The sequence below is a fragment of the Cladophialophora carrionii genome, assembly GCF_000365165.1.
Source record: "Cladophialophora carrionii CBS 160.54 unplaced genomic scaffold supercont1.1, whole genome shotgun sequence".
Lineage (NCBI taxonomy): Eukaryota > Fungi > Ascomycota > Eurotiomycetes > Chaetothyriales > Herpotrichiellaceae > Cladophialophora > Cladophialophora carrionii.
Genome location: NW_008481816.1, coordinates 3,643,188 through 3,666,914, shown reverse-complemented (window position 1 = coordinate 3,666,914; position 23,727 = coordinate 3,643,188). Strand labels below are relative to the sequence as shown.

Sequence of the window (23,727 nt, the reverse complement as noted above, 5' to 3'; positions counted from 1 at the left end):
ATCGGAGATACGAGTTGCGCACCCTCCCTTCGATTGTCATTCACCCCATGCGGCACAACATAGATCTCAACGCGGAGGCAGCCTGGCGAGGTCGGTTGAGCTCGAGACAAGGCTTGGGCTAAGGCAATAGGATGGGTGTACACCCAAGATACGTGCGGCCAGAGGTATGACCTGTACTCGTAGTAAGCGAAGACGGAATCAAGTTGGAATACGGAGTAATTCAATATGTTGCTGGTTGACGTACAAATGATCGAACAGGGACAAAGTCACGTGATAGCTCCAAAGGGGTGCGAAGCCGCGGCATAGTTGCCTTTCTTGAGCATGAGACTATTCCCTTCTTGTCGATATCGAACTTTCATATTGGAGCTGCTCCATATGAGTTCGCGTGGCCATCACTCGAGAGCGACAGCTGAGTTCATTCGGGGAATCGGGTGTGAGAAATAGTCACCACCGCTTCACGGTGAACTCGATGGAATCTCTTTCAAACTCAATATGTCGGTCCTGCCGCCTCCGGCTCCTTCAACCATCCCCATACCGACCGTTCAGCACATCCTCCTCCCGACTGTACATTCCACCCGAGTCTCCCGCCTACATCGATGTGCCGCAGCCGCTGCAACCAGTTCGTGACAGCAAGCCACGAGCAAAGGGCATCCTGCCCCTGCCACGGGAACTCTTCCCCGCCCGCCGCCCAGACAAACCCAGCCAGGGATATCTCGACAACGTCACGCGCGATCCCCTGCCCAAGAACGTCCCGCCCGAAGACCAACTCACAGAGACGGGAAAATATAAACGACGTATGGCCGAGCTGCGGAAAACGCATCTCCGCTCCAGTCTGACTGAGCTCCACGCTCGAAAAACATCAATCGACAACACCATCGCGGCCCGGAGTGCGGCCAAACAGCTCGACCGTGCTAGACTCCTATCTCAAGCGGAACGCGAAGACGCACGCCTCACGAACGTCTCCATCCCCAGCGCCATGCGCCCGCAGAAGCTGCATCAATTGACGCCGGAAGAGGAGCAGGAAATCTACAACTCACGTCTCGCCGCTCACCGAGCTACGCTCGCCGCAAAACACGAGGACCGCCTCGACAACCTGCATACGCTCTACATGAATGCGCGGAACTTCATCACCACGAAGGAACAACTCGCGTCTGCGATCGACCAGGCGTTTGACTCGAGCAGATCGATCTGGGATAAGGAGGGCAAGCCAGATACAGTGGAGACGATGATCGCACGGGGTAGGGATCGGTCCGCCGACGATGGACGCGGTGGAACTATGTTGCCCGGCGATGTCACGGAGCGCGCGAGGAAGGATCAAGAGCGCATGAAGAAGATTGCAGAGCGGTTGAGTGGTGGCAAGTTGTGAGCTGGGTGGGAAACAGAAAGGCCACGACATCGAGATTCGACTGACTGGGTCGGCTGGACCAGGGGGTCCTTCGTTCGAGGGATTGTATCAATACATCTGTGCGAGGGTTCTGGTACAAAACTTATTACGAAGGATAAATTACATTTTTAAACCTTACGCATCGTCAAGCGAAGGAGCAGTTGTCGGAACTGTGCAGCGGCTCTTTCCGATGCGGCATGATTGTTCGTTATTTCGCAACATTGGCCCTGCTAGCCTTCTACTGATATATCAGGAAAGCGTTCAATTTCCCTTAGGAGAAAAGGCGGAGGCTTGTTGGTGGATGATCAGATAGACCGAGTGTCTGGTTTCTTGCGCTGTGGGCGTGGTATCGCACTGCCCTCCTTGTTCTCCCAATCTCCAAGTCGTCTGAAGTGAGGACGCAACACCGCTCGCCGGGGAGTAGCTCGACGGCATGAGTGCATGAGAAAAAGGCCAAGCCAGGAAGCAATGCAAGCATCGGCCTCCGTTGATTGCCTCTCAAGGGGAAGAGGGTGTGACCGAATAGCGCTCCTGTGCCTGTGGCACCTCGAGACGAGTGTGTATGCCTGTTTGCCTTGCATGTGGAACACAAGCCACCCAGCACTTCTTGGCGTTGGGTTACCGTGGAGGAATTGTCCGTAGAAGATGCTTAGGTACCGCCAAGTCGGCCATACGTCGCAGGAATAGAGCATTCAGAGACGGTCACGTTGCTCGCGTCTCTGAAGGTGGCTCGTGAACCGGATTTCGTTGCACCGAGCTCCAAGTTCTCACCAAATCACGAACTAGAGAGGACAGTCTGTTGATGTCTGCTCCGTAGTACGTCCTCGATTGGGCCAAATTGTCGCCTTATCCCACCCTTCGTCAGTAAGCCAGGTGGCCACTATATGTGAAATGCGGGTGGTTGCAAGAGGATATTCCCCGGGAGGCTGTTTGATGGAGGCCACTCGGTGTATCAGGTCAGTGCTCGTACGCCGAGACCGACGCTACGAGTCTCGAATAGCTCGATTAGTCCTGCACCCAGACACTCTTCCAGAGCCCAGTCGAAGTTCAGGCCATACAAGTCCTTCCATTTCTTGGTCTTCGCCGGCATGACGCCGGAAAACTCTCCCCTGATTCGTTTGGCTGTAGAAACGCGATTGTCGGAATCAACAGCCCCGTCCCATCGTTCGCGCAGCAGATAGAGCGGAGCCTCCTTGTATTTCGATTTGCCAAGTAGCTCAAGTAAATGTGCCCGCGCAGCAGCTAGCAGCCTCAGGTATGGCCCGATATTGGGCACGGAGAGCACCAACTCGTTTGCTTGCAAGCCTTGCGTCTGGTGGATGGAGGAGCCTGATCGCCGTGCCGTACCCACACCACCCAGGTTCTCGAATGCCGACTCCCCACCAATCGCATCTGTTGAGCCTGAGGCAGCACGGGAGATTTTGGGCATGGACACAAGAGATGAACCAGCCAAAGAGACATTCCGAGAGCCGGTCAGCGACGAGGACACAAGAAAACCACTTCGAGTCAGTGCAGTCACATGAGACGTTGGCAGTGCTTGGGGTGGAATGCCCGTGGCTCGAGGCTGAGCGCGGAGCAAATTGCAGAAATCAGCGCGGACAGTTGGTGCAACATCGCTTCGGTCAAGCAAGGCTTGTAACTCCTCCATGCTGATGACGACCTCACTGAGGCCGCTGACATCGTTGCCTCGACCAGTGATTTTGATCTTTCGAATCTTACCGGTGGCTTGCAGCGCAGCCATATCTCGCTCGGTCTTGGACGAAGCAGCCATCAGAGCGTGCACATGCGCTAACGACACGATAGGTGGCATATTCCGCTGGAAGTTGAGCACCTCGGCAACGCGCACGCTGTTCATACCCGCTCGCTCTGGGAGCAGCGCAAACATAGATGCACGAGCATACTGCATGGCACTCAGGACATCTTTGGCGGATTCGACGGTGATGGTCGAGAGGACTCTGCCGCTTGGTGTCAATCTGTCCTCACCATCCTCCCAAGCATCTGGGTCGTCGCCAACAGCATCAGCAAGTGACTTTGTCCGCTGACCCGTCGGTTTGCTGCGCGGAAGATTCGCGAAGGGTGACGAAGAATGGCGACGTCCAGTCTCTGCGGGTCTCCTGGCCGGCTTATTTACCCGCGACGAGTGGGACGCAGTGAGATAGAGGGGCATGGTAGGAGACTGAGCTCAGAAAAGAGAAAGGTAACAATGATGGGTATTTAGCTGCATCGCCACTGCAGCAAAGTCTCACCAACACCACAAGGCAAGATGCCCAGAAAACCTCACTAGGCACCACCGGACACGGCGACAGCGATATGGTTGGTGGTGGGAGTTCCCGAAGAATTGACGAGAACCTTCAAGGGCGTGGTTGGAAGAGAGTTTGCGTCTTGGGCTGTGGAAGCCAGACCGGAGCCAGTTAAAGAAGGGAGATACGGGTGCGCTTACCCTCTTGCGGGCGGCCTAGAGACAGTTTTACAGGCCAGGACTCGTCCTGGGCCGAAGTTCCGGGCGCCTTTGAGCTGCGACGAGCTCCGAGCAGGTGGCATCCAGAGCCTAACGGATTGCTCCGACCGTGGCGCTACGCAGGAGCCTGACCCCCTGCAATGCCCCACAGCGGTCACGTCACTCCCAAAGCTGGGAAAAAGCGGACGCGGCTTCCTGCCAGCAACCACGATACCAACCGCACTCCTCGAAGTTTGATCGTGATGCCGGAAGTTGGATGTTGGCAGTGACGGGACTTAGTTCCATACCCACCGTCACCCAACCATGCAGGCGGCTACCAAATAGGGCCTCGTGGGCCTGTATCACCTTAGCATGTGTAAAAATCCACAGCGCCCACGCATCATAGCTTCGAACGACTCACTCTCTCGCCCTTGCCCTACCACGCTCGTTCCACCCACTACTTGCCATGCTCTTATTCTTATTCACTCCTTCTTTCCTGTTACTACAACCTTCTGTTCCCAAGTACGCAGGACGCAGTCTCTTCTGGCACCGCAAACGGTGCCTGTACCTTCACCTGCTGACGGTGACGGCCTGCGCTCCCTGACCCAGTGCAACTATTTCAGTCCGATCCACTCCTACGTCAAAGTGACTTTACTTTCCAGCTCGACTGCCATTCAGAGTGAGGTGATTGAGCACCAGAAGTCTGCGGACTAGGACGTTGCTGTCCCTTTCTACCTCTTCTATCTTCGACGCGAACTTGCATCATTGAACGCGACAATGACCATCTTCGTGGCATCCCTATTCCTTCCCTACACCGTCAACTTCGACGCCCCTGGCTCCAGTTCCAGGCCACTGTCTCCGGAACTTGAGCGCCCGCAGTCGGCAGTCTCTCAGACAACGAGCTTGCACGAGGCGGCGCCAGTCAGCCTCTTCACACCGAGCGCAGGCATTACGGGGATTCCCGCCCAGACACCAGGTCCCATCCCTCCGACTCCAGGCAGCACCACCGACCATGAGAGGATCTTTCGACCTCATATTGACCGCAAGATCAGCCTCAGACTTCCAAACGTCAGGCCAGGCGCAGGCGCTCCTATACGAACCATCTCTCGACACGACCTTCACTCACCTGGCTGGGGGAAGACGTTTGGCTGGAATCAACCTCCCTCAAGAGCCAAGTCGCCTCCACCCAGCTCGATCCTGAAGCACGCAGCCGGCGGTGTCAAAGAGCTTAAGGAGCTCAAAGAGAAGGCTATTCAGATTGCATACAATTCTTCCAATAGGCATCACCGCCGACAGCGGACAAGAACTGTCAGCCACGAACGGCGCTTTTCGAACTACAACTACGAAGTTGAGAGAGCGCCACTGGGAAATGGCGGTCTATACAATGCCATTGACGCCGCAGTAGACGCCGGCATCTGCGATGAGAAGACTTGGGTCGGAACCCTTGGTTGTCCGGTTGATGCCCTAGACGATCATATGAAAGAGAACATTGCAGAGAAGTTGGAGAATGACTATGATTGTCTGACCGTGTACGCCAGCGACAGCGATTTGAATGGCCATTACGAGCACTACTGCAAGACCATCCTCTGGCCGGTGGTCCACTATCAGATTCCCGACCACCCAAAGAGCAAGGCGTACGAAGACCACTCGTGGGTATTTTACGTCAAGGTCAATGAGGCTTTCGCCGAGCGCATCGCGAAGAATTGGAAGAAGGGTGACAAGATCTGGATCCACGACTACCACCTTATGCTGCTGCCCGGCTTACTGCGACAGAAGCTGCCAGAAGCTGAAATTGGCTTCTTTTTGCATACGGCTTTCCCTTCATCCGAGATCTTCCGATGTCTTGCGGTGCGCACCGAGCTGCTGCAGGGTATGCTGGGTGCCAACATGATTGGGTTCCAGAACGATGAATATGGCCATCATTTCCTCCAAACCTGCAGCCGTCTACTCAACGTCGAAGCCACCAAACATGGCGTCATCCTTGAGGACGGCAGGTTTGTACACGTAGACACTTGCCCGATTGGCATTGATCCGAAGGCTATCGATCATCAACGTCAGGCGGACGAGGTCAAGGAGTGGGTACAGACCATCACCGAAAAGTACCGCGGCAAGAGAATCATCGTCGCGCGAGACAAACTGGACACGATTCGCGGAGTTCGTCAGAAGATATTGTCTTACGAGCTCTTCCTCAACAAGTATCCCGAGTACAGAGATCAGGTTGTGCTCATCCAGATTGCCACGTCGTCTGCTGAGGACCCCGAACTCAGTGCCACTGTGGCCGACATTGTCACGCGTGTCAATTCCACTCACTCGACTCTGGCTCATCAGCCCCTCGTGTTCCTGAAGCAGGACATTGACTTCGCTCAGTACATGGCATTGCTCACGGTAGCGGAGTGTCTTATGATCACTAGTCTGCGCGAAGGCATGAACTTGACCAGCCATGAGTGGATCGTATGTCAGGATGGCAAGCTGTCGGAGAACAAGAATGGTCCGTTGATTCTGAGTGAGTTCACTGGCTCGGCCACCGTTTTCGGACACAACGCTATCTTGGTCAACCCATGGCACTACAGCAAATGTGCCGACGCCATCAAGCATGCTCTTGACATGTCTCCCGAAGAGCGCGAGAGGCGATGGAAGGCAATGTACGATGTTGTTATCGAACAGAACGCGGTGCGATGGTACGAGCAATACCTCAACGACCTGGAGCATGCATGGAAGGAACACAGGGTCCGTGACTCCACGGCGGTTCCCCGATTGTCGGTGTCCGCCACAAAATCGAAATATCAGAAGGCTAAGAGACGCCTTATCATTCTGGACTACGAAGGTACTCTGGCATCTTGGGGCTCGCCAACCGACATCATATTGACCACTCCGAAGAGGTCGATCGACGTTCTGAATGACCTTATCGAAGACAAGAAGAACATCGTTTATGTGATGAGCTCAAGAATGCCGGAGGAAATGGAAAGACTCTTCAGTCAAGTTAGCGGCCTTGGTTTGATCGCTGAGAATGGTGCCTTCGTGAGAGACCCTGGTACGGATGAGTGGCAGGAGCTCGTTGACACTGCCCATGTTGAGAAGTGGAAGAAAGGGGTGCGGAGCATTCTACAGTACTATGTGGAGAGAGTGGAAGGAAGTCGAATCGAAATGCGGCACGCCTCGATCATCTTCGATTACTCGGATGCAGAGGATACATCGGGAGCTTTTAAACAAGCCGGCGAGTGCGCCAATCACATCAACGATGCCTGTCGCGGCCAGAACGTAAACGCCATCCCTGTCGACGATGGCCTTTGCATCTCGGAAATCGATGTCAACAAGGGAGCAGCCGCTCAGTTGGTCGCCGAGAATTTGGAAAAGCAGGCGCAGGAAAACGGCGTCGAGTTTCCAGATTACCTCATGGTCATTGGAGATTCGAGGGAGGATGAATATGTCTTCAACTGGGCGCACAAGTTGGAGAAGGCAGGCAAGATCCGTGATGTCATCACCGTGACTTTGGGTGCCAGAAGCACCGAAGCATCGGCTACGTTGACCCAAGGTGTGACTGGTAAGTTACAAGCTCGTCTCGTGTAAGATCTGCAACTAACAACTCTAGGTGTTTTGTCAATTCTTGAGAAACTCGCACGAGGAACGTAGCACGATCCCCGCGAACGTCGTTCGGAGAGTTGGGCATGAAGCTGGTATCCATTACTGATGAAGCGGACGAGCTTCCAGGGACGGTTGATGAGTTGACGAAGGCATGCGTAGAGATCAATGCCACCACAGATACCCTGTATTAGACTGCACAAGCGATAGAGGTTCCCGCCATGGGCATCGATAGACTCGAAGCTATTTTGAAGCTGAGCACCTGCTGCTGCGAACGTTTCCAATCAAGACTTGGTTTGGAGTGCAAAAACCTTGCTCTATTTACTTTTACCGCCTGGACACCATCGATGTTGCTGCCTGGCTGAAGCTCCTAAAGACCGCTCTTCAGTCGCTCGCTAACGGTGAATATGTTGCCATGGTCGCTGTATCGGTCAGGGTCCGTACACACAATGGCTTCACAAGCCCACACTAGGAAGCGAAGAAGCGGGCGTCGCAGCCTCGCAGCCTCGCAGCCTCGCCAGCTTATGTAAAGTTCCTCGACTGCCAAGCAGACACGCAGGCTCGAGACTCTCTTCCGATGTTCTACCGTTCATCTCAAAATTTCTACATCTTTGAATTTCACAACCTTGAGCTGCCATCGTTCCTGCGTTTTGACGCCAGTTTGTGAAATAGCAGGGTACTTTCCATATCGAGACCTGCGAAATTCCAAAATGGGCGCACGAAAGAAAGAAGCAGCCCGCCGTGAGCGGCAGGGTGTTTCAACTGACGGCATGGCCAACGTAAAGGTCAAAGGCGAGAATTTCTATCGGTGCGCTTGACTTGGCTGATGCCGTGCAACCGGGTGGAAAGCTAACTCACCGGTATAGCAATGCCAAAAAGCTGAAGACTTTGAACATGCTCAAAGACGGCAAAGCGCAGCGAAATGCCGAAGGGAAAATCACAAAAGCCGCCTCTTACCAATCCCGCGAACTCCCCAAAGCACGAGTCGAGCCGAATCGGAAGTGGTTTGGCAATACGAGGGTTATATCACAAGACGCTCTGGACTCGTTTCGACAGGCTGTAGCCGAGAGAGCGGCAGATCCATATCAGGTCCTACTGAAGACCAATAAATTGCCAATGAGTTTGATTCGGGACGCGGAGCATACCAAGAACGGGATCAAGCAGCACCAGGCCAAAATAGCCGTCGAGTCTGCTCCCTTTGCCGACACTTTCGGCCCGAAGTCGCAGCGCAAGAGGGTGAAGTTGAGTGCCGCTTCAGTGGCCGACCTGGCGGGCGAGTCTGTCAAAATGCACGACGATTACCTTGAAAGACTGGAAGAGAACAAGCTCCTGAGCGGACAAACCGCCGAACAAATGCAAGGGCAGGAAGATGGTGAGCTCACCACGGCCCGCGAGCCGATCTTCTCAAAAGGCCAGAGCAAGCGCATCTGGAACGAGCTATACAAAGTCATTGACTCGTCCGACGTGATCATCCACGTTCTGGATGCAAGAGATCCCGAGGGCACGAGATGTCGAAGTGTCGAGAAGTACATCCGAGAAGAGGTGCCGCACAAGCACCTGGTGTTCGTGCTCAACAAGTGCGATCTGGTGCCGACAAGCATTGCGGTAAGTTTTGTCGTCTCTCTTTCCCTTCTTCTCTTTCTCCTTTTCGTTGTGTTCCGATGTTTGCCACGCCGACGTCTGCCCCTCCATCGCTAAGTCAAGGCCCCTTTCACGCACTCCCGTGCGTACCTTTCTCCGTGAAAGCAGCCTGTTACAGCTTTGGTACATCAAGCTGCGCTCGCCCTCTCCCTCGGGGGACGGTTCCCGACACTTGCATCCGTCTTGGAAGCATTCGTCAGAGAGTGCAACGCGTGTTTCGTTTGAGTTGAGGTCTGCTGTTTATCACCCATAGCATTTCTCTTAGTAATGTCTCATACACTTTTTCAGACCACCATAGACTGACTGTTAGCAACCAGGCCCAGTGGGTCCGGCTCCTTTCGAAGGAATATCCCACCCTAGCATTCCATGCTTCGATGACCAATTCATTCGGCAAAGGCTCGCTGATCACCTTGCTCCGCCAATTCTCGACGCTCCATGCTTCGAGGAAACAGATCTCCGTCGGGTTCATCGGGTACCCCAACACGGGAAAATCCAGCATCATCAACACCCTCCGCAAGAAGCGTGTCTGTACTGTGGCGCCTATTCCCGGCGAGACAAAAGTCTGGCAATACATCACGCTCATGAAGAGGATCTACCTAATCGATTGCCCGGGAGTGGTGCCGCCCAGCCAGGGCGACAGCGAACAAGATATCCTGCTCAGGGGCGTCGTGCGCGTGGAGAATGTAGAGCATCCGGCCCAATACGTCGAGGCCGTCTTGCGACGGACACAGACGAAGCACATCGAGCGGACGTACGAGCTCAAAGCCGCGGATTATAACGACGATGCGATGGAATTTCTCAGCATATTGGCCCGGAAGGGTGGCAGATTGCTGAAAGGCGGAGAACCAGACGTTGACGGGGTCGCAAAGATGGTACTGAACGACTTTCTCAGGGGCAAGATTCCGTGGTTCACACCACCGCCAAAGAGGGAGGGGGTCGAGGACGTGGATGCCGACGCGGCAACGCAGATTGTCGAAGGACGAGAAGGCCGCCTCGGCGAGATGCCTGGGAAGCGGAAGGCCGATGCTTTGGCAGCAACGGATATGGGTGCTGAGGCGGCATCGGCAGCAGCGGACCATGAAGAATCTATCTCTACTAGTGATCACGCAGAGGACGAAGGTGCCGACCAAGACGGAGAGGCTTCCGCTACCGATGACGACTTTGAAAAGTTTGACGACGAAGACGAAGAAGATGAACATGACGACGCGGACGATTGTGACAGCCAAGCCGATGGCCATTCCGATGGTGATGAGGGCGGGACTCAGCTGTGAGAACATATAGATACATAAGAGATGGCCAAAATGTGAATATGCTGGTCTCTAAAGTGTGCACAGCGGGAACATGTGCATGGCTTCACGTCGACTGACCCAATACTCGTGCTGTACTACTCGATACGGTCCGAAAATACCCTGAACACGAAAAAGGCATCATCTCAGTCCCTGCCAATAGAGGCCAGCCCTTCGTGTTAATCAAGTCCAGGGTAAGGAGCTGGGTAAGGAGCTGGGTAAGGAGCTGGATAAGGAGCTGGATATACGAGCTCTTTTGCATCTGTATGTTTCATTAGATATCATGTACAGCTAGTGCAGCTCGATGCGGCGTCCACGGCGCGCCTTACTGCCATGAGTCCTACAACTATATACAGTTCGAATCCTGTGCGCCATACATCCAGCACAACGCTTGTTGGTCACGAGTCCAATGCGGTTATATGTAGATTGGCCCCATTTTGCCTCCCGCTTGCAAAAACAAGGCATCGCAACTCAAACTTCCATGGAAGGGTCATCCAATCAGGGCAAGTCGACTAAATCATCAATCGTCAATCGTCAATCAATATCGTCACTCATCACACGTAGAATTATAAGTCGTCCGGTGATGGATCCTCAAATTCCCTTCCAGTGACGTTGTATTTCCCACGGCTCCAATCCCAAGGATCACCGCCAGGCACACAGAGGCCCAGCCTCCAGAAATAGTCCCTATGCGCGAAGAAAAGCTCCCAGAGCTTATATCGCCGGCCGAGTTCCCACATTTGTTGGATGCCCGCGTGGGCGCCCTGGTCGGTGTCGTCAGTGCCATTGGAGTCGAGGACATGGCTGGTGGCAGCACTAGGGGCGTCATTAATGCATGAGGGATCTTCGTCGCCCGCGCAATGCTTGACGTCTGCCCGCCCCGGTGGGAGAGAAGGTTTCGAGATGAAAATCTCGCCCGCGTGCATCCTGTAGCCCCATTCCTCGAGGGGCAACAGGGGCACTGGGTCGTCGACGTGCGTTACTCTCCTATACTTCAGTGTTTCCGGGTTTGTAGAGTCCAAGTTGAAGCGCTTGTCGATGAATCGATTGAGGGCTAGATTGCCTATGCGCGGTTCGCCGAAGGTGGTTACGTGGGGATCCCAGCCCCGAGCTTGCATTTCAAGTGACCTGTGAATTCGAGTCAGTTCATGTGCCCGGTGTGTGCAGATATCGCAGATATCGATGAGGGAGAAATCGGGGGAGGGGGAACGTGAACACAACACTCGCTCTTTCTTCTGCTAAGGGTGACTTACGCTAGGGCTGCCACGGCTCCGCCGAGCGAATGGCCTACCAAGACCAGTTTATAGCCAGGATTGTCTCGCAGTGCCTTTTCCACGTGCGGGACGACTATACAGCGTGTATTGCGCCAGGAGGTCATGAAACCGGAGTGGACTGTGCAGTTGGGACATTCGGGCGGCTCAAGTACGGTCCTCTTCTCCTTGTTCGGTTGTTGCTGGAGCAATTGCGGCAGTAGCGGTTCTTTGATATTCTGGTAGCCACCGCCCCCAGCCGGCTCGTCATCGGCCCCTGCAACACTCGTACAGACACTGTCGTTGTTACTATCGGCAGGGAAGGGCGCATATTCCGCCGGATTCGTGCTCAGATCGGCAATCGTATTGGCGATGGAATATGTCCCCCGGAATGCAACAATGACTCTCTTCTCAAATGGCGCATGGCTCAACGCAATGTACCCCGACGAATCCGACAGCAGTGGGCCCGTATTCCAGGCGGTGATGAGTTCGAAACCCTCAAAATCGCTACACCGGGACAGGCATTTGAAGGGTCTGCGAATGCCACTGGTGCCGACGCAGTAGGATATGTCGACGATGCGAGCGAGTTCTTCGAGGGATTCAAAGAGCGATTGCGAAATCTCGTTACCGTTGATGGTGGTTGGGAATTTCGCAGGGAGCGCAGCGGCGAGGGTTGTCCATAACCACAAGATTGACCAGATGGACTGCATCGGGGAGCGCCAGTATATGACTTTTAGATTCGCGTGGATGGCTGTCACATGGGATGAATACGCCGTACTCCTGGCAGAACCAAGGGATATACTCTGCACCGAAGAACGGGAGATGAACAGTCTTCGAGGATGCGCTACGAGGTACTGTAGGACTTGGGAAAATGGCGTCACATGATCTTGACGTCAGTAGCACTTCACGTGCACTGTCCTTGGCACTCTCCCGGGAGGCCGGCAACGGTGGCATATTTCACCGGCTTGGCATTGGCGGCAAGGCTCTTCAGCCTCGACATCGATTGCATTGTGATTTGAGTAGTGATTGCCTGATCTTTGCTGCATTTCGATCTAACATATAGGACTATTACAATCTCCAATCTTCCACCAGCTTAGTTGAAGAACCCGATCGAAGTGCGCATCTCAACGGACGGTCATACTCCTTCCCGTCTCCCGTATGCTGACGTCGAAAGCACCAGCCATGGCATCCCAACTTCTGCCACTAGGTATATTCCGCTTTCAACACGAAGCATTCCTAGAGAAGCCGCACCCGTCGCTAACCATATTTCCGCAGAACTGATCGACAAATGTGTCGGCTCAAGGATATGGATCATCATGAAGGGTGATAAAGGTACGGCTTCCGCGAGTTGCTCGCGGTGGAATTAATTGTGTCGCTTCGACCCTTCCCGTGGATCTATTCGTCTCTGGCATCGTCCTGACTGGTTCCTGCTGCATATCTTCCCGTACCCAGTGGTTGACCCTTGCTTACTTGAGGATGTGCAGAGTTCGCTGGCACATTAATTGGCTTTGATGACTACGTCAGTATGTTAGCCCCTTATGTCGTCTCCTCCTTCACATGCCTGAACATTCGAAAACGAGCTGTTCCGTCTCGGCCTCGTCCATGTGATGAGTGCGACTAGAATGCTAACGTCAATGTCTCTCTCTGGATAGACATGGTCCTCGAAGATGTGATTGAGTTGTAAGTCTGTGCTCTGGCTTCACTCCCGCGCACGCCTATTGTTGATGCGTCGTGAGACTAACTCGAGGTAGTGACTATACTGGAGCGCAAACAAGACTGCCCAAGATTCTATTGAACGGGAACAATATCTGCATGGTAGGTCGACCCTTCCATCGCTCCCTGGCAAAGCTGCTTTACGTGTGCCGAATGTCCCATTGGCCGGTGGCTTCATCACCCGAACCGCGACGTACATTGAGCAGTCCAGCTAACACTACATGCGACCAGCTAATACCTGGAGGAGAGGGACCTGCTCCTGTAGCGTCGTGACAGAACGCAGGACGACGAGGACCGGTGACATCTCGCGTTTTGGCCTGCGAGGAAGAGAGCTTGGCATTGAAGCTGGCTGGAGGCATGACAGTCTCCCCGTCCACAAAAAGATTAGACATGTTCAGCATGTACTGTATCATGGCTGGACCCCAGACCCTGAGTCATCCACACGAGTAATCAGGGCAAGGTGCCTGGTTACGACTTGTACTTTACAGCGGACTTCTGCAACACTCTGACTGCCTCCCGCTGTACCCCTCTTACTATGTCTCGAGCAGACATTACTTCCTTCACCAGCCCAATTCCGGTCCCGGCGTAGGTACACATCCTGCCCTCTGGTCCCCAAGCCGAATCTCCCAATTTCATGGCTTCTTTGTACAAGGCGATATTCTCCTCTTCACCCATCCCATGCACCGCATCCAGAAAGGTCCTGTTCACCACCCCTCTGCCCACATACGTCTGTGGCCAGTCGTTGATTCCTCTAACTTTATCGTAAATCGTACTCGCAACGGTACTGACACCTCCATCGGTTACCCTGAGCACTTCGTCCTGATACCCTTTCGCGATTTCCGCTTCATCGCTTGCAAGAAGTCTCGTCCCCAAACAAATTGCATCCGCCCCCAGGGTCAGCGCAGCAGCAGCGCCTCTGCCATCAATAATGCCACCAGCTGCTACAATTGGGATACCCTCAATTCCTTCCCCCTCGAAAGCGTCCCGCACTTCCGGCAAAAGCGTCATCAGACTCGCCCTCTCACGCAAACCATGGCCACCCGAGTCGCCCCCCTGGACAACTAGCACGTCTGGTTTCGTGGTCTTGGCAACCTCCACGGCCTCCGCCACGGTACCGACCTGTACCCAGATTTTCGTCATGTTGTTGCTCATCTGGCGGATCGCTTTAGCCCAGTCGAGCAGGTCAGACAGATGGAGCGGCGCGAAGAACCATACTGCTGCGACGGGATGCTTTCGCAGTGCTTCGAGCGCCAGGTCGAGGGAGGCGCCCCAGCTTAGGAAGCCGACGCCAATGGGCAGCTGGCCGTCATGAAGGGGTGTATGAGTTGATTTCGCGTACTCAGCCGCTTCAGCGAGATTGTCTGACAGCTGCGAGAGGTCGAAGCCGCCGGCAAGAAAGCCTATACCGCCTGCAGAAGAGACGGATATCGCAAGGCGACCGAGTGCGATTTTCAGCATCGGCGCAGAGACCACGACGGGGACATTTGGCGTGGTCCAGGGATAGGCGTCCTGGAAAGAAGACATCACGGCGCGACGGGAAAAGTAGAAAGCCTTTTGTGACAAGTCCGCGATGGATCAAGGCTTCAGCGTGCCAGCAGGACGAGTATCTACACTTTCTGGACCTTAGATATTGGAGAATCGCACTCGGCGTGAGAGGGAGCGCAACGCATTTACAAAGAGACCTCCCAAGGCGAGCTCCAGGCGGAAGCTAGCGCCTGTTAGACATGGATCTTGCCTGGCTGCCTGCGAATGGGGCATTCTCCAGGCCCGAGGGCGCGTAGACGGAACCGCTTTACTGGCTTTGCGATACGAGTGCGTGGTGGGCATCGTAGGGGGGTTGGAATAATGCCTCAGCCGATCTACGTGTTTGGTGTCGTCCCTGCATATTTCCGCGGCGTATCTGTTCGTCTGGGTTCGACCGCGCGTGGGGTAATTACAAGTAGTTGTAAGGTGGGCGAGCGGTAATTAGCCCAGAGGGAAGTGATCAAGCGAGACTCGCTTGTTGTTGGCCGAAGCTGAACTTGGCAAATTTCTCTTGTTTGTCCGCTCTGTTCATTCATTCATTCGAATCTTTTTGGATCAACACGCCTTTTCGGGAGTGAAGCCACGGCGTCGTTACTGCCTTCCATCTTGCCTGAGCTCCGATTCATCATCTGGTCGTCGTCTTCTGGTGTTCTTCTGCGAACTTACCATTGCCTCGTGTCGCCCATACTCTTGCTTTGGGACGAATCTGAACCACCTGCCACCTTGCTTCTTCCGCAAACTTCATTTACTCGACATCTCCTTTGCATTTTGGTTATTTTTTTCCGCACAGCTTTGGCAAGATGTCCAATGCTCCAGACCGGTATGTAGGGCTTTTGGTTACTTGTTATTACTGTATTCAAACGACTGGCGGCAAGAAGAAGCAAGAGGGCATTGGGTTCAAGGAAGAATGAGTCCTCTAGGGGAGACACGCCTGGTAGCGGTCGAACCACCTGCGAAAGCGCTCACGGTCCCGAATCCGGCTGGAAAGACACAACGGTTCACCTTCACCTGCGGATGACGTTCTGGCTGCCATGAAGCATCGTCTAGACAACTGCCTGCATCAAAGGACCAAAGCCTTGGCATTGTCTTCACAGGACTACAAATTCCACCTGCGCCTTCACTTCGGTCCGCCGACCTATCTTGATCGACCCTCCAGCTGCCATACCCAGCGCTGTACACCATCCTTGTGACAAAAATTGTCATTCATCATGTCGGAGACTCCAGCGCGCCAGGTCATGGGTCTGGAAGAGACGACCGACCACGGACAATCACCCTCACCTCACAAGGTTGCTTTCAATCTTCCGGGGCGACGAATCTCGCCTGTTGAACTTGTCCAAGCCGAACAACAATTCTGGTCCGAGCAGCCGAAGAACAAACTGGCTGCAAGTGACAATTCCGGGGCCGACGCCAACGGCGCAAATCTACCAACTGCGTAAGTCGCACTCTCCATGGCCTGCGCCATTTCTGGAATCTGGGCTCTAGATTATCTCTGGGGCCAGACCTGGATCTGGGACTGCATCTGTCCGCCAATGGAGCCTTCAACCCAATTTAACACTTGCCAGCAATGAGGATACCAGCAGCAAGCTCGCCGCAAAGGACATCGTGGATATCGAGAACACTGGCACTGCGGATCCTGGGCCACCTCCATCACCACCTCGCGCTTCTCCTCTCGACCGCGGCCGTGGTGGTCTTCCTGCCGATGGTAAAGCCTGGAGAAACTTCCCTGCCAATCAGAAAGGCGTCCGACTCCACTGTTGGGCAAATGGAATTGACCATGCTGCGATCAACATACTTGACAGGTGCGCCATTACATGAGGAGGATTAGAAAGATATTCTGCACAAGCAGCTGCTAGCTACTTCGCTTTTCTTGCGTTCAGTCTTGCGGTACGGGTGACAATGGTTGACCTCGATTGTGTAGTACCGAATCTTTCCTCCTTGCAGATGGCGAGAAGAAGATCGAAGAGAAGATCGATACTCGTGAGTGGCTTGAATCGGCCCCCGTCTACAGCATACTGAATGTTCTTTCCAAGGTACTCCCAACACCACAATCTTCACATTCAACAAGGAGGACCACACCCTGGCCAACCTGCTCCGTGACAAACTCCTGAAGAACAGCCACGTCACCTTTGCAGCCTATCGCGTAGGTCATGTGACCATCTGAGTTCTTGTTCCACATCTGACAGATCGACTAGATCCCTCACCCCCTCTTTGCGAACTTCGAGCTCCGAGTCCAGACCGATGGCGAGATCACTCCGAAGGAAGCCGTGCTCGCCAGCTCCCGTGACTTGGTTCAAGACCTAAACAACCTCAAGACCAACTTCACTCGCGAATATGAGTTGAGGAAAATGGTTGGGGGTGCACAGAATGGACAGTGAATGCCTGCACCTGAACAGAGGCATGGCTCAACACGATATGATCCGCAGATTCCGATAGCGAACTGATGATACCCTGTACTCTTAGTGGGCGGCTGGAATGCTGGACTGAGGAGTTCTTCAGGGTGATATGACATGGTACTGCTTTAAGGGTGGGAAAGGTCTGCAGTCTGCACGCATGGATAGAAGCATAGGAAACAGTCACGGCATTGCATGAACCGGAACACAGCATTCAAGTCGCTGAAGCCGAACGAAAGTGCTTGGATGCATTCATGCATACATGCGATACTTGAGCCAAAGGCCAGTCTGATCCGGAGCTCCGGCAGCCTTCAACATGTCCAATGTGGTCCGTTCCAACCCACAGCCGGTCTGCACCACGCCGCCTCAAATCTGGCGCAATTATGGAATCGTCGAGTTGCAGGTGCCTGGATGCTGGCTTCTACCCGTCCGTATTCGGGCTCCGCAACTGCGAGGCACAAGTTTACGCGCTCACTATCAGCATCGCGCCTCCCTGACTGAATATGGACTGTGTACACGCTATAAGAGACGGGTGCACTCCTATAGCGATAATCACGATGACGAGTCCTGTCCGCTACATAGGATACGGGACCGCGACGAACAACTGAACCGTCGCGGTCGCCGAAACGGTAAACCGATCGCCGTCGTAGCAGCACTGCATCAGACTTGATCAGTAGGGCTGTTAGCACGGACATCGGAAGCACCACTCGAGCACTTGCCACAAAAGGAATGAAAGGCCGCTCAGGGTGACGAGACGTGAAGTCCAGCTGGAGAGAACGATCTGCAGCCGAAGCGCATCCGGTTCCTGGGCTTCGGATCAGGCATGCTTTCGGATGGGTGACGACATGTGCCTGCCACAAGGGTCAATGCATTCGGCGTCTTGAGTTGATCCAGATCGATCGAGCGACGCCCGAGTCTGTATCGTCTGAAACTGATCCTCTCCATGGATGAACCCTTCGAGGTGGCTACTATGATGACACTTGACATACTGCACCCGTCCAGCGACAAGTTTAACAAAGAGCAAGAGTGTAACTTGCCATCACAGTAGAAGAAGATCCAATGAGCAAGCTGGCTCCCAGCACGAATACGAGACCTGCTCATATTGGAGCATTCTAAGTAGGTCCTGCGTGTTCAGCCCAAGGAAGTTCAAGACATGCACTTGATGCTCCAGCTAGACTTTGATTGAAGGGCGACATCGAACGGGATCAATCACGCCTGCGCAATCCGGGTGTAATGGGCAAGCCGCGCTGGTGACTCGTCACTGCGCACCGACTGGTTTCGATGCCAGTTGTGGACGCCGAATTGTGGTTGTCAGCGTTCGACATTGCTTGCGCTCCCGACACGTCACGTGGATTTCGGCGTCATGCTATGCAGGCGCTCCGCCGTAGCACAGCCACGTCGCCGTAGCAGCTGAACTCGTCATGGCGTTGACTGATACGAGTCGCTGAAACTGAGCATCGTCTCACTCAGTTCCTCTTCGATTTCCATCTTTTCCGCGTTGTTCATCTGTTTTTCTGCTTTCTACGTGTGTTGCAAGCATGTATTCGTCTTCCAACTCCTTCCTGGGCGGCGCCAACAGTGCCCGCCCTGGTCCTACCCCTGGAGGCTTCGGGCAGCAGCAGTCATTCGGCTCATTTAATCAAGCACCTCAGCAGCAAGCTCCCTTTGCTCCGCAGCCGACCGGATTCCCCGGTCAGTTGCAGGCTCAGCAGACTGGCTTCCCTCCATTTCAGCAGCAGTCGAGTTTCCAGGCTCCGGCGCAACAGCCTCAGTTTACGGGTTATCCTCCTCAGAATCAAGTCCAGCAGGCTCCGTTTCAGCAGGCACCACCATTCCAGCAACAACAGCAGCCTTCCTTTCAAACTGGGCCGCCTCCGCCTCCGCCTCCGCCTGCACCTCAACCGCAACAGCCCAGCGCTGCCCCTCTGCGTCCGCAGCAGACTTCCTCCCAGATCGCGGCGTCCTTCACCCAAGGCTCGTCAAGTGCACCTCCGCCAAGGAGGGGAAGAGCTCAGAGCAAGAGCGCAAGCAAGATCCCAAACATCAGGTTGTCCTTTATTACTGCCACGGACCAGGCCAAGTTTGAGCAATTGTTCAAGTCGGCGGTGGGAGAGGGGCAAGCACTGAGTGGAGATAAGGCCCGAGATCTGCTTCTGAGGTCGAAGTTGCCAGGCAGCGCTTTATCGCAGATATGGATTCTCTCAGACACTACAAAGTCCGGCCAGCTCCTGTTCCCCGAGTTTGCTTTGGCCATGTATCTGTGCAATTTGAAGCTGACTGGGAAAGACTTGCCACCGGTGCTGCCCGAGAAGATCAAGAACGAGGTGTCAAGTATGGTCGACATCATTTCATTCAGTGTTATCGAGGACAAGCCTCTTCCGACGCCGCGAACCAACGTACCAGACTTTGATGCTCCTCTGAGGCAGAATGCGATGTCTCCACCCGCTCCGCAACAACCTACGCCCCAGCAACCCAACAATCAGCAGCTCCTGACACAACTTACATCCCAGCCGACCGGCTTCTATAACCAAATGCCAGGCCTTCAGTCGCAGCCCACGGGGTTTCCTGGACAACCACAAGGATTGCAGGCCCAGGCGACTGGGTTTCCCGGTACCGCTCAGCCGGCGGGTTTTGGTGGTGCGCGCCCGTCTCTACCTCTCATGCCAAGTGGTGGCTTTGGTGCAAATGTGTCGCCCCAACAAACTGGTTTCATACAAGCTCAGCCAACAGGAATGCCCGGCCAATGGGGGTTCGTCAATGCACCAGCTGGTGGCTTGCCGAACATCGAAGCTCTTCAACAGCGTCTGATGCCTCAAACTGGCCGTGAAGCAGGGGGCTGGACTACGCAAGGTCTTACGAGCAATGCAAAGATTCCTTGGGCCGTGACCAAGGATGAGAAGCGGATCTATGACCAGCTTTTCCGTGCTTGGGACGGCTTGGGCCGAGGCTACATCTCCGGCGACACTGCGATTGAGATAATGGGCCAGAGCGGTCTTGAAAGATCGGATCTAGAATCAATCTGGACGCTTTCTGACCCCAATAACAAAGGTCGGTTGAACATGGATGAGTTTGCGGTAGCTATGCATCTTATCTACCGGAAATTGAACGGGTACGCTATTCCCGCTCGACTTCCTCCCGAACTGATCCCCCCGTCGACAAAGAACTTCAACAGCTCTATTGATACTGTGAAGTCGCTGCTCTCTCAGGACGCCGAGGCTCGGAAGACCTCGGGCGCATTTTTGCAGCCGCAAAAGACGGGCGTTAGCTATCTGAAGGATCACTCGTTCCGTTCTGGTTCAGCTTCTCCTAGTTTTGGCCGCAAAGATGCAACAATCTTCCGCAACAACGACGACGCTGTTGGCTACCGCTCCAGCGCGAGACGTCGTCTTGGCGATGGAGGTAGTCGAACTTCGTCTCCTGCACCGTCATCCGACGTCGGCGATTCAGCCTACGACGACCTGACCCCTGATCAGATCAGGAAGAAGATCCGTGAAAAGAAGATAATGCTTGACGCCACTGATTTTCAAGACGAGAGACAAACGGACGATGATGATGTCCTGGACCGTCGGGATAGAAGGGAGGCTGAAGAACTCTTCAGACAGATCCGCCGTGTTCAAGATGACTGTGACACACATCCCAATTCCGGGTTCGCTGGTGGGGACACGGGTGCCGAGCGGAGAGCAATGAGAAGAGAGCTACAGCGATACCAGGATCGGCTACCCCAACTCGCATCCGATGTTCGGAAGGTCGAAAAGAGCATTGCCGAAGCCAAGCTGCAGCTTTTCCGTCTAAAGGACGCCAAAGCTCACCCAAATAGCGCCTCCAATATTGTGGGAACCGGTCCTGGAGGCAGTGTCACCGAGGCAGATCGGATCAAGGCGCGAGCGCGCGCTAGGATGCAAGCGCGAGCCGCCGAATTAGCCGGTCGTCCCGCCCCTGCGGCGGACGACGAAAGTGGTGCTCAGAGACGGTTGGAACAAGAAAGCTCCAGCATCAAGTCCGAACAGGAGCGGCACGAAGCAATGACCCGGGATGTCGAAGAGAGCGTCAAGGATTTCGTGACAACTCTAGAGGATGGTCTACGTGACTCAGGCGAAAACGCGACTCAAGAGCATGAACGTAGGAGATGGGAAGAAGCATTGGGAGTCGAGGACGAAATCAAAGAACTCATCTATGATCTGCAGCGCAGTAGTAGGACCGCCAAGATCCGGAAAGAAGAGTAAGCATCGACCTCATTTTCAATGACTGTTTACTAACATAGGCAGGCAATCTCGCCAAGCTCCTGCTAGGAGAAGTTCGCGCGACTACAACCGTGAGGACACAAAGCCCACGAATGGCGATTCACCTTTGCGATCAGCGCCACATTCTTCACCCCCAGCCTCGTCCGTGGGCCAGTCGCAGCAAGATCGTGTCGCTTCTGCCAAAGAAAAGGCCCTCAAACGTATCCAGGAAAGAATGGCAGCCGCCGGTCTCAAGCCCGCTGGGGAAGCTGGCGAGACAGCGGCGCAGCGACAGGAACGTGAAAGGCGGGAGAGAGAGGAGCGCGTGCGGAGAGCCGAAGCTGAAGATGCAAAACGCGAACAGGAGCGACAACAGAGACTTGCCAATGAGGGCGTCATACCTCCCAGCCCCAAAAACGAGAAAAAGCCACCTCCGCCAGCACCTCGAAAGCAGCGACAGGACAGCACGGATTTCTCAGCCAAGCGAGCAGCTGAGGCTGCTGCTCGTGCAAAGGAGGAAGAAGCGGCAGCCCGCGCCAAGGGTGAGGAAGAAGCGGCTGGACGTGCGAAGGCCGAAGAAGAGGCGGCCGCGCAGATCAGAGCCGAGCAAGCAGCAGAGAAACGTGAACGAGAGCGGCTGGAGTAAGTTTGACATCATTACGAACCCGACATCAACTGACACTATCTTAGGGCCGCGGCCAAGGCTCAAGAAAATGACCTCGAGAAAGAGCGTGAGGCTGCTCAAGCTCGGTTGCGAGCGCTTGAGGAGCAAGTCAAGGCCGGTAAGATCAAGAAGCAGGAAGAAAAGGCTCGCAAAAAGGCTGCGGAGAAAGAGGCAAAGGAGAAGGAGGCCAAGCTTGCAGCACAGCGAGCTGAGCTGGAAGCAGCCCGTGAGCGAGAGCGACAACTTCAGCTCCAGCTCGAACAAATTGAGAATGATTCATCGTCGGACGAGGACGAGGGCCCGCAGCAGATCACGCCGCAAGAGAGTACGCCCGCCACAAGCCAGGTGCTGACAGGCTCAGTTGCCTCACCCCCTCTCAGCCACGCTGCCCCAGAACGGTCGGCGAGCAGTGGCTATGAACCCACCCCTGTCTCCAGTCCACCTGCTGCTCAAGAATCGAGAAACCCGTACTTCCGCAAGCTTTCGCAAAGCAAACCCGCAGAAAATGGGCAGCCAGTGTTCTCACCTCCTCCAGTTCCACAAGCTCAAACATTTGCACCACCGCCAGCACCACCAACTGCGCCTGCGCCACCAGCTGAAAGTCTCGCATCCACCAATCCCTTCCACCGTATCGCTCAACAAGAGACCGCGAAGCCATTGACGCCGAGCTTTACTGGAGCTCAGTCGCGACGCCGTCCTGAGGAGGACGAATGGTCGGCGGCGGGATCTGACAAGGAGGAAGAAAGTGACGACGACGAAGATCGCCCAGGGGGCGGATCTGCGAAGCATTTGGCTTCTATCCTGTTTGGCACCATGGCACCGCCAAGGCCACTATCAGCAATGGACAGTAAGCCTCAGACGCCTGTTCAAGAGCCACCGCCAGTCCCTGGTGCTTTTGAGCCATCTTCAGCTCCGCCGCCTCCACCAATGCCTGGCAGTGGTGCCCCTACCGCACCTCCTCCTCCACCACCACCACCATTCCCTACCTCTGATGCTCCTGGAGGTCCACCGCCTCCACCACCAATGCCTGCGCCAGCTCGTGCAGGGACTGCTGATATTGGTGCATTGCTGGGTGAAATTCAGTTGGGCAAGGGCTTGCGCAAGACCGAAACGAAAGATCGTAGTTCCAGTGCGGTTGCTGGGAGGGTTTTGGACTAGCTAGATATCAGCTCAAAGAGCCGTAGTGGTCAAAGATTATGAGAGGGGGAGAGGCTGAAGCTGCAGCGACTCCAGATATTATAAGGTGAATATAATCGAATGACTTTGTGAAGGTGTTTGCAGGCCTCAACGAGTTGCTCGTTGAAGCGAGCTGCCCACGTGACATCGGGGAAGTGTTCGCGCTAGCCATTTCAGGACACTGTCAACATGTCAACAAGCCGAGACCCGAAAGACTGGCCACTCCGACCCAAGCTTGAAGTTAAGCTATAGATCTGTGAAGCTGCAGCGTCGCCTAATAACCAAATGTTCTAGCTGGTTGGAGGCGACTTGGGCCCGACGAGGTGAAATCAACCGACGGCGGTGAAGGGCAACACCCAACACCTGACACCTGACAGCACAGCAGACGACTACCTGGGACGACAAAGGCAAGATGCCTCGTGTTACTAGAGAGTCGAGCGTCCGTCCCAGCCGGCAAGCAGTTGTT

General features: G+C 54.6%; 8 protein-coding genes across 8 annotated transcripts; 5 read left to right on the top strand and 3 right to left on the bottom strand.

The window, feature by feature from the left end:
- Positions 1–469: 469 nt before the first annotated feature.
- G647_01303 (uncharacterized protein) lies at positions 470–1,366 on the top strand (the record flags this gene model as incomplete). The annotated part of the gene is made up of 1 exon (XM_008724703.1): positions 470–1,366. The coding sequence occupies one exon, from the start codon at positions 470–472 to the stop codon at positions 1,364–1,366; it is 897 nt and encodes a 298-aa protein (XP_008722925.1).
- A 970-nt stretch (positions 1,367–2,336) lies between these two features.
- G647_01302 (uncharacterized protein) lies at positions 2,337–3,551 on the bottom strand (the record flags this gene model as incomplete). Its single annotated transcript, XM_008724702.1, has 1 exon — positions 2,337–3,551. The coding sequence occupies one exon, from the start codon at positions 3,549–3,551 to the stop codon at positions 2,337–2,339; it is 1,215 nt and encodes a 404-aa protein (XP_008722924.1).
- Positions 3,552–4,598: 1,047 nt separating this feature from the next.
- On the top strand, positions 4,599–7,451 carry G647_01301 (trehalose-phosphatase; the record flags this gene model as incomplete). Its single annotated transcript, XM_008724701.1, has 2 exons — positions 4,599–7,362; positions 7,411–7,451. The coding sequence occupies 2 exons, from the start codon at positions 4,599–4,601 to the stop codon at positions 7,449–7,451; spliced, it is 2,805 nt and encodes a 934-aa protein (XP_008722923.1).
- Positions 7,452–8,110: 659 nt separating this feature from the next.
- On the top strand, positions 8,111–10,312 carry G647_01300 (uncharacterized protein; the record flags this gene model as incomplete). The annotated part of the gene is made up of 3 exons (XM_008724700.1): positions 8,111–8,208; positions 8,267–9,005; positions 9,359–10,312. The coding sequence occupies 3 exons, from the start codon at positions 8,111–8,113 to the stop codon at positions 10,310–10,312; spliced, it is 1,791 nt and encodes a 596-aa protein (XP_008722922.1).
- Positions 10,313–10,893: 581 nt separating this feature from the next.
- On the bottom strand, positions 10,894–12,284 carry G647_01299 (uncharacterized protein; the record flags this gene model as incomplete). Its single annotated transcript, XM_008724699.1, has 2 exons — positions 10,894–11,452; positions 11,578–12,284. 2 exons carry the CDS (start codon positions 12,282–12,284, stop codon positions 10,894–10,896), a joined length of 1,266 nt encoding a protein of 421 aa, XP_008722921.1.
- A 1,471-nt stretch (positions 12,285–13,755) lies between these two features.
- Positions 13,756–14,811, bottom strand: G647_01298 (uncharacterized protein; the record flags this gene model as incomplete). The annotated part of the gene is made up of 1 exon (XM_008724698.1): positions 13,756–14,811. One exon carries the CDS (start codon positions 14,809–14,811, stop codon positions 13,756–13,758), a length of 1,056 nt encoding a protein of 351 aa, XP_008722920.1.
- A 1,208-nt stretch (positions 14,812–16,019) lies between these two features.
- Positions 16,020–17,186, top strand: G647_01297 (uncharacterized protein; the record flags this gene model as incomplete). Its single annotated transcript, XM_008724697.1, has 5 exons — positions 16,020–16,243; positions 16,374–16,610; positions 16,730–16,788; positions 16,842–16,951; positions 17,004–17,186. 5 exons carry the CDS (start codon positions 16,020–16,022, stop codon positions 17,184–17,186), a joined length of 813 nt encoding a protein of 270 aa, XP_008722919.1.
- Positions 17,187–18,739: 1,553 nt separating this feature from the next.
- On the top strand, positions 18,740–23,243 carry G647_01296 (uncharacterized protein; the record flags this gene model as incomplete). Its single annotated transcript, XM_008724696.1, has 3 exons — positions 18,740–21,420; positions 21,467–22,063; positions 22,112–23,243. The coding sequence occupies 3 exons, from the start codon at positions 18,740–18,742 to the stop codon at positions 23,241–23,243; spliced, it is 4,410 nt and encodes a 1,469-aa protein (XP_008722918.1).
- Positions 23,244–23,727: the final 484 nt, after the last annotated feature.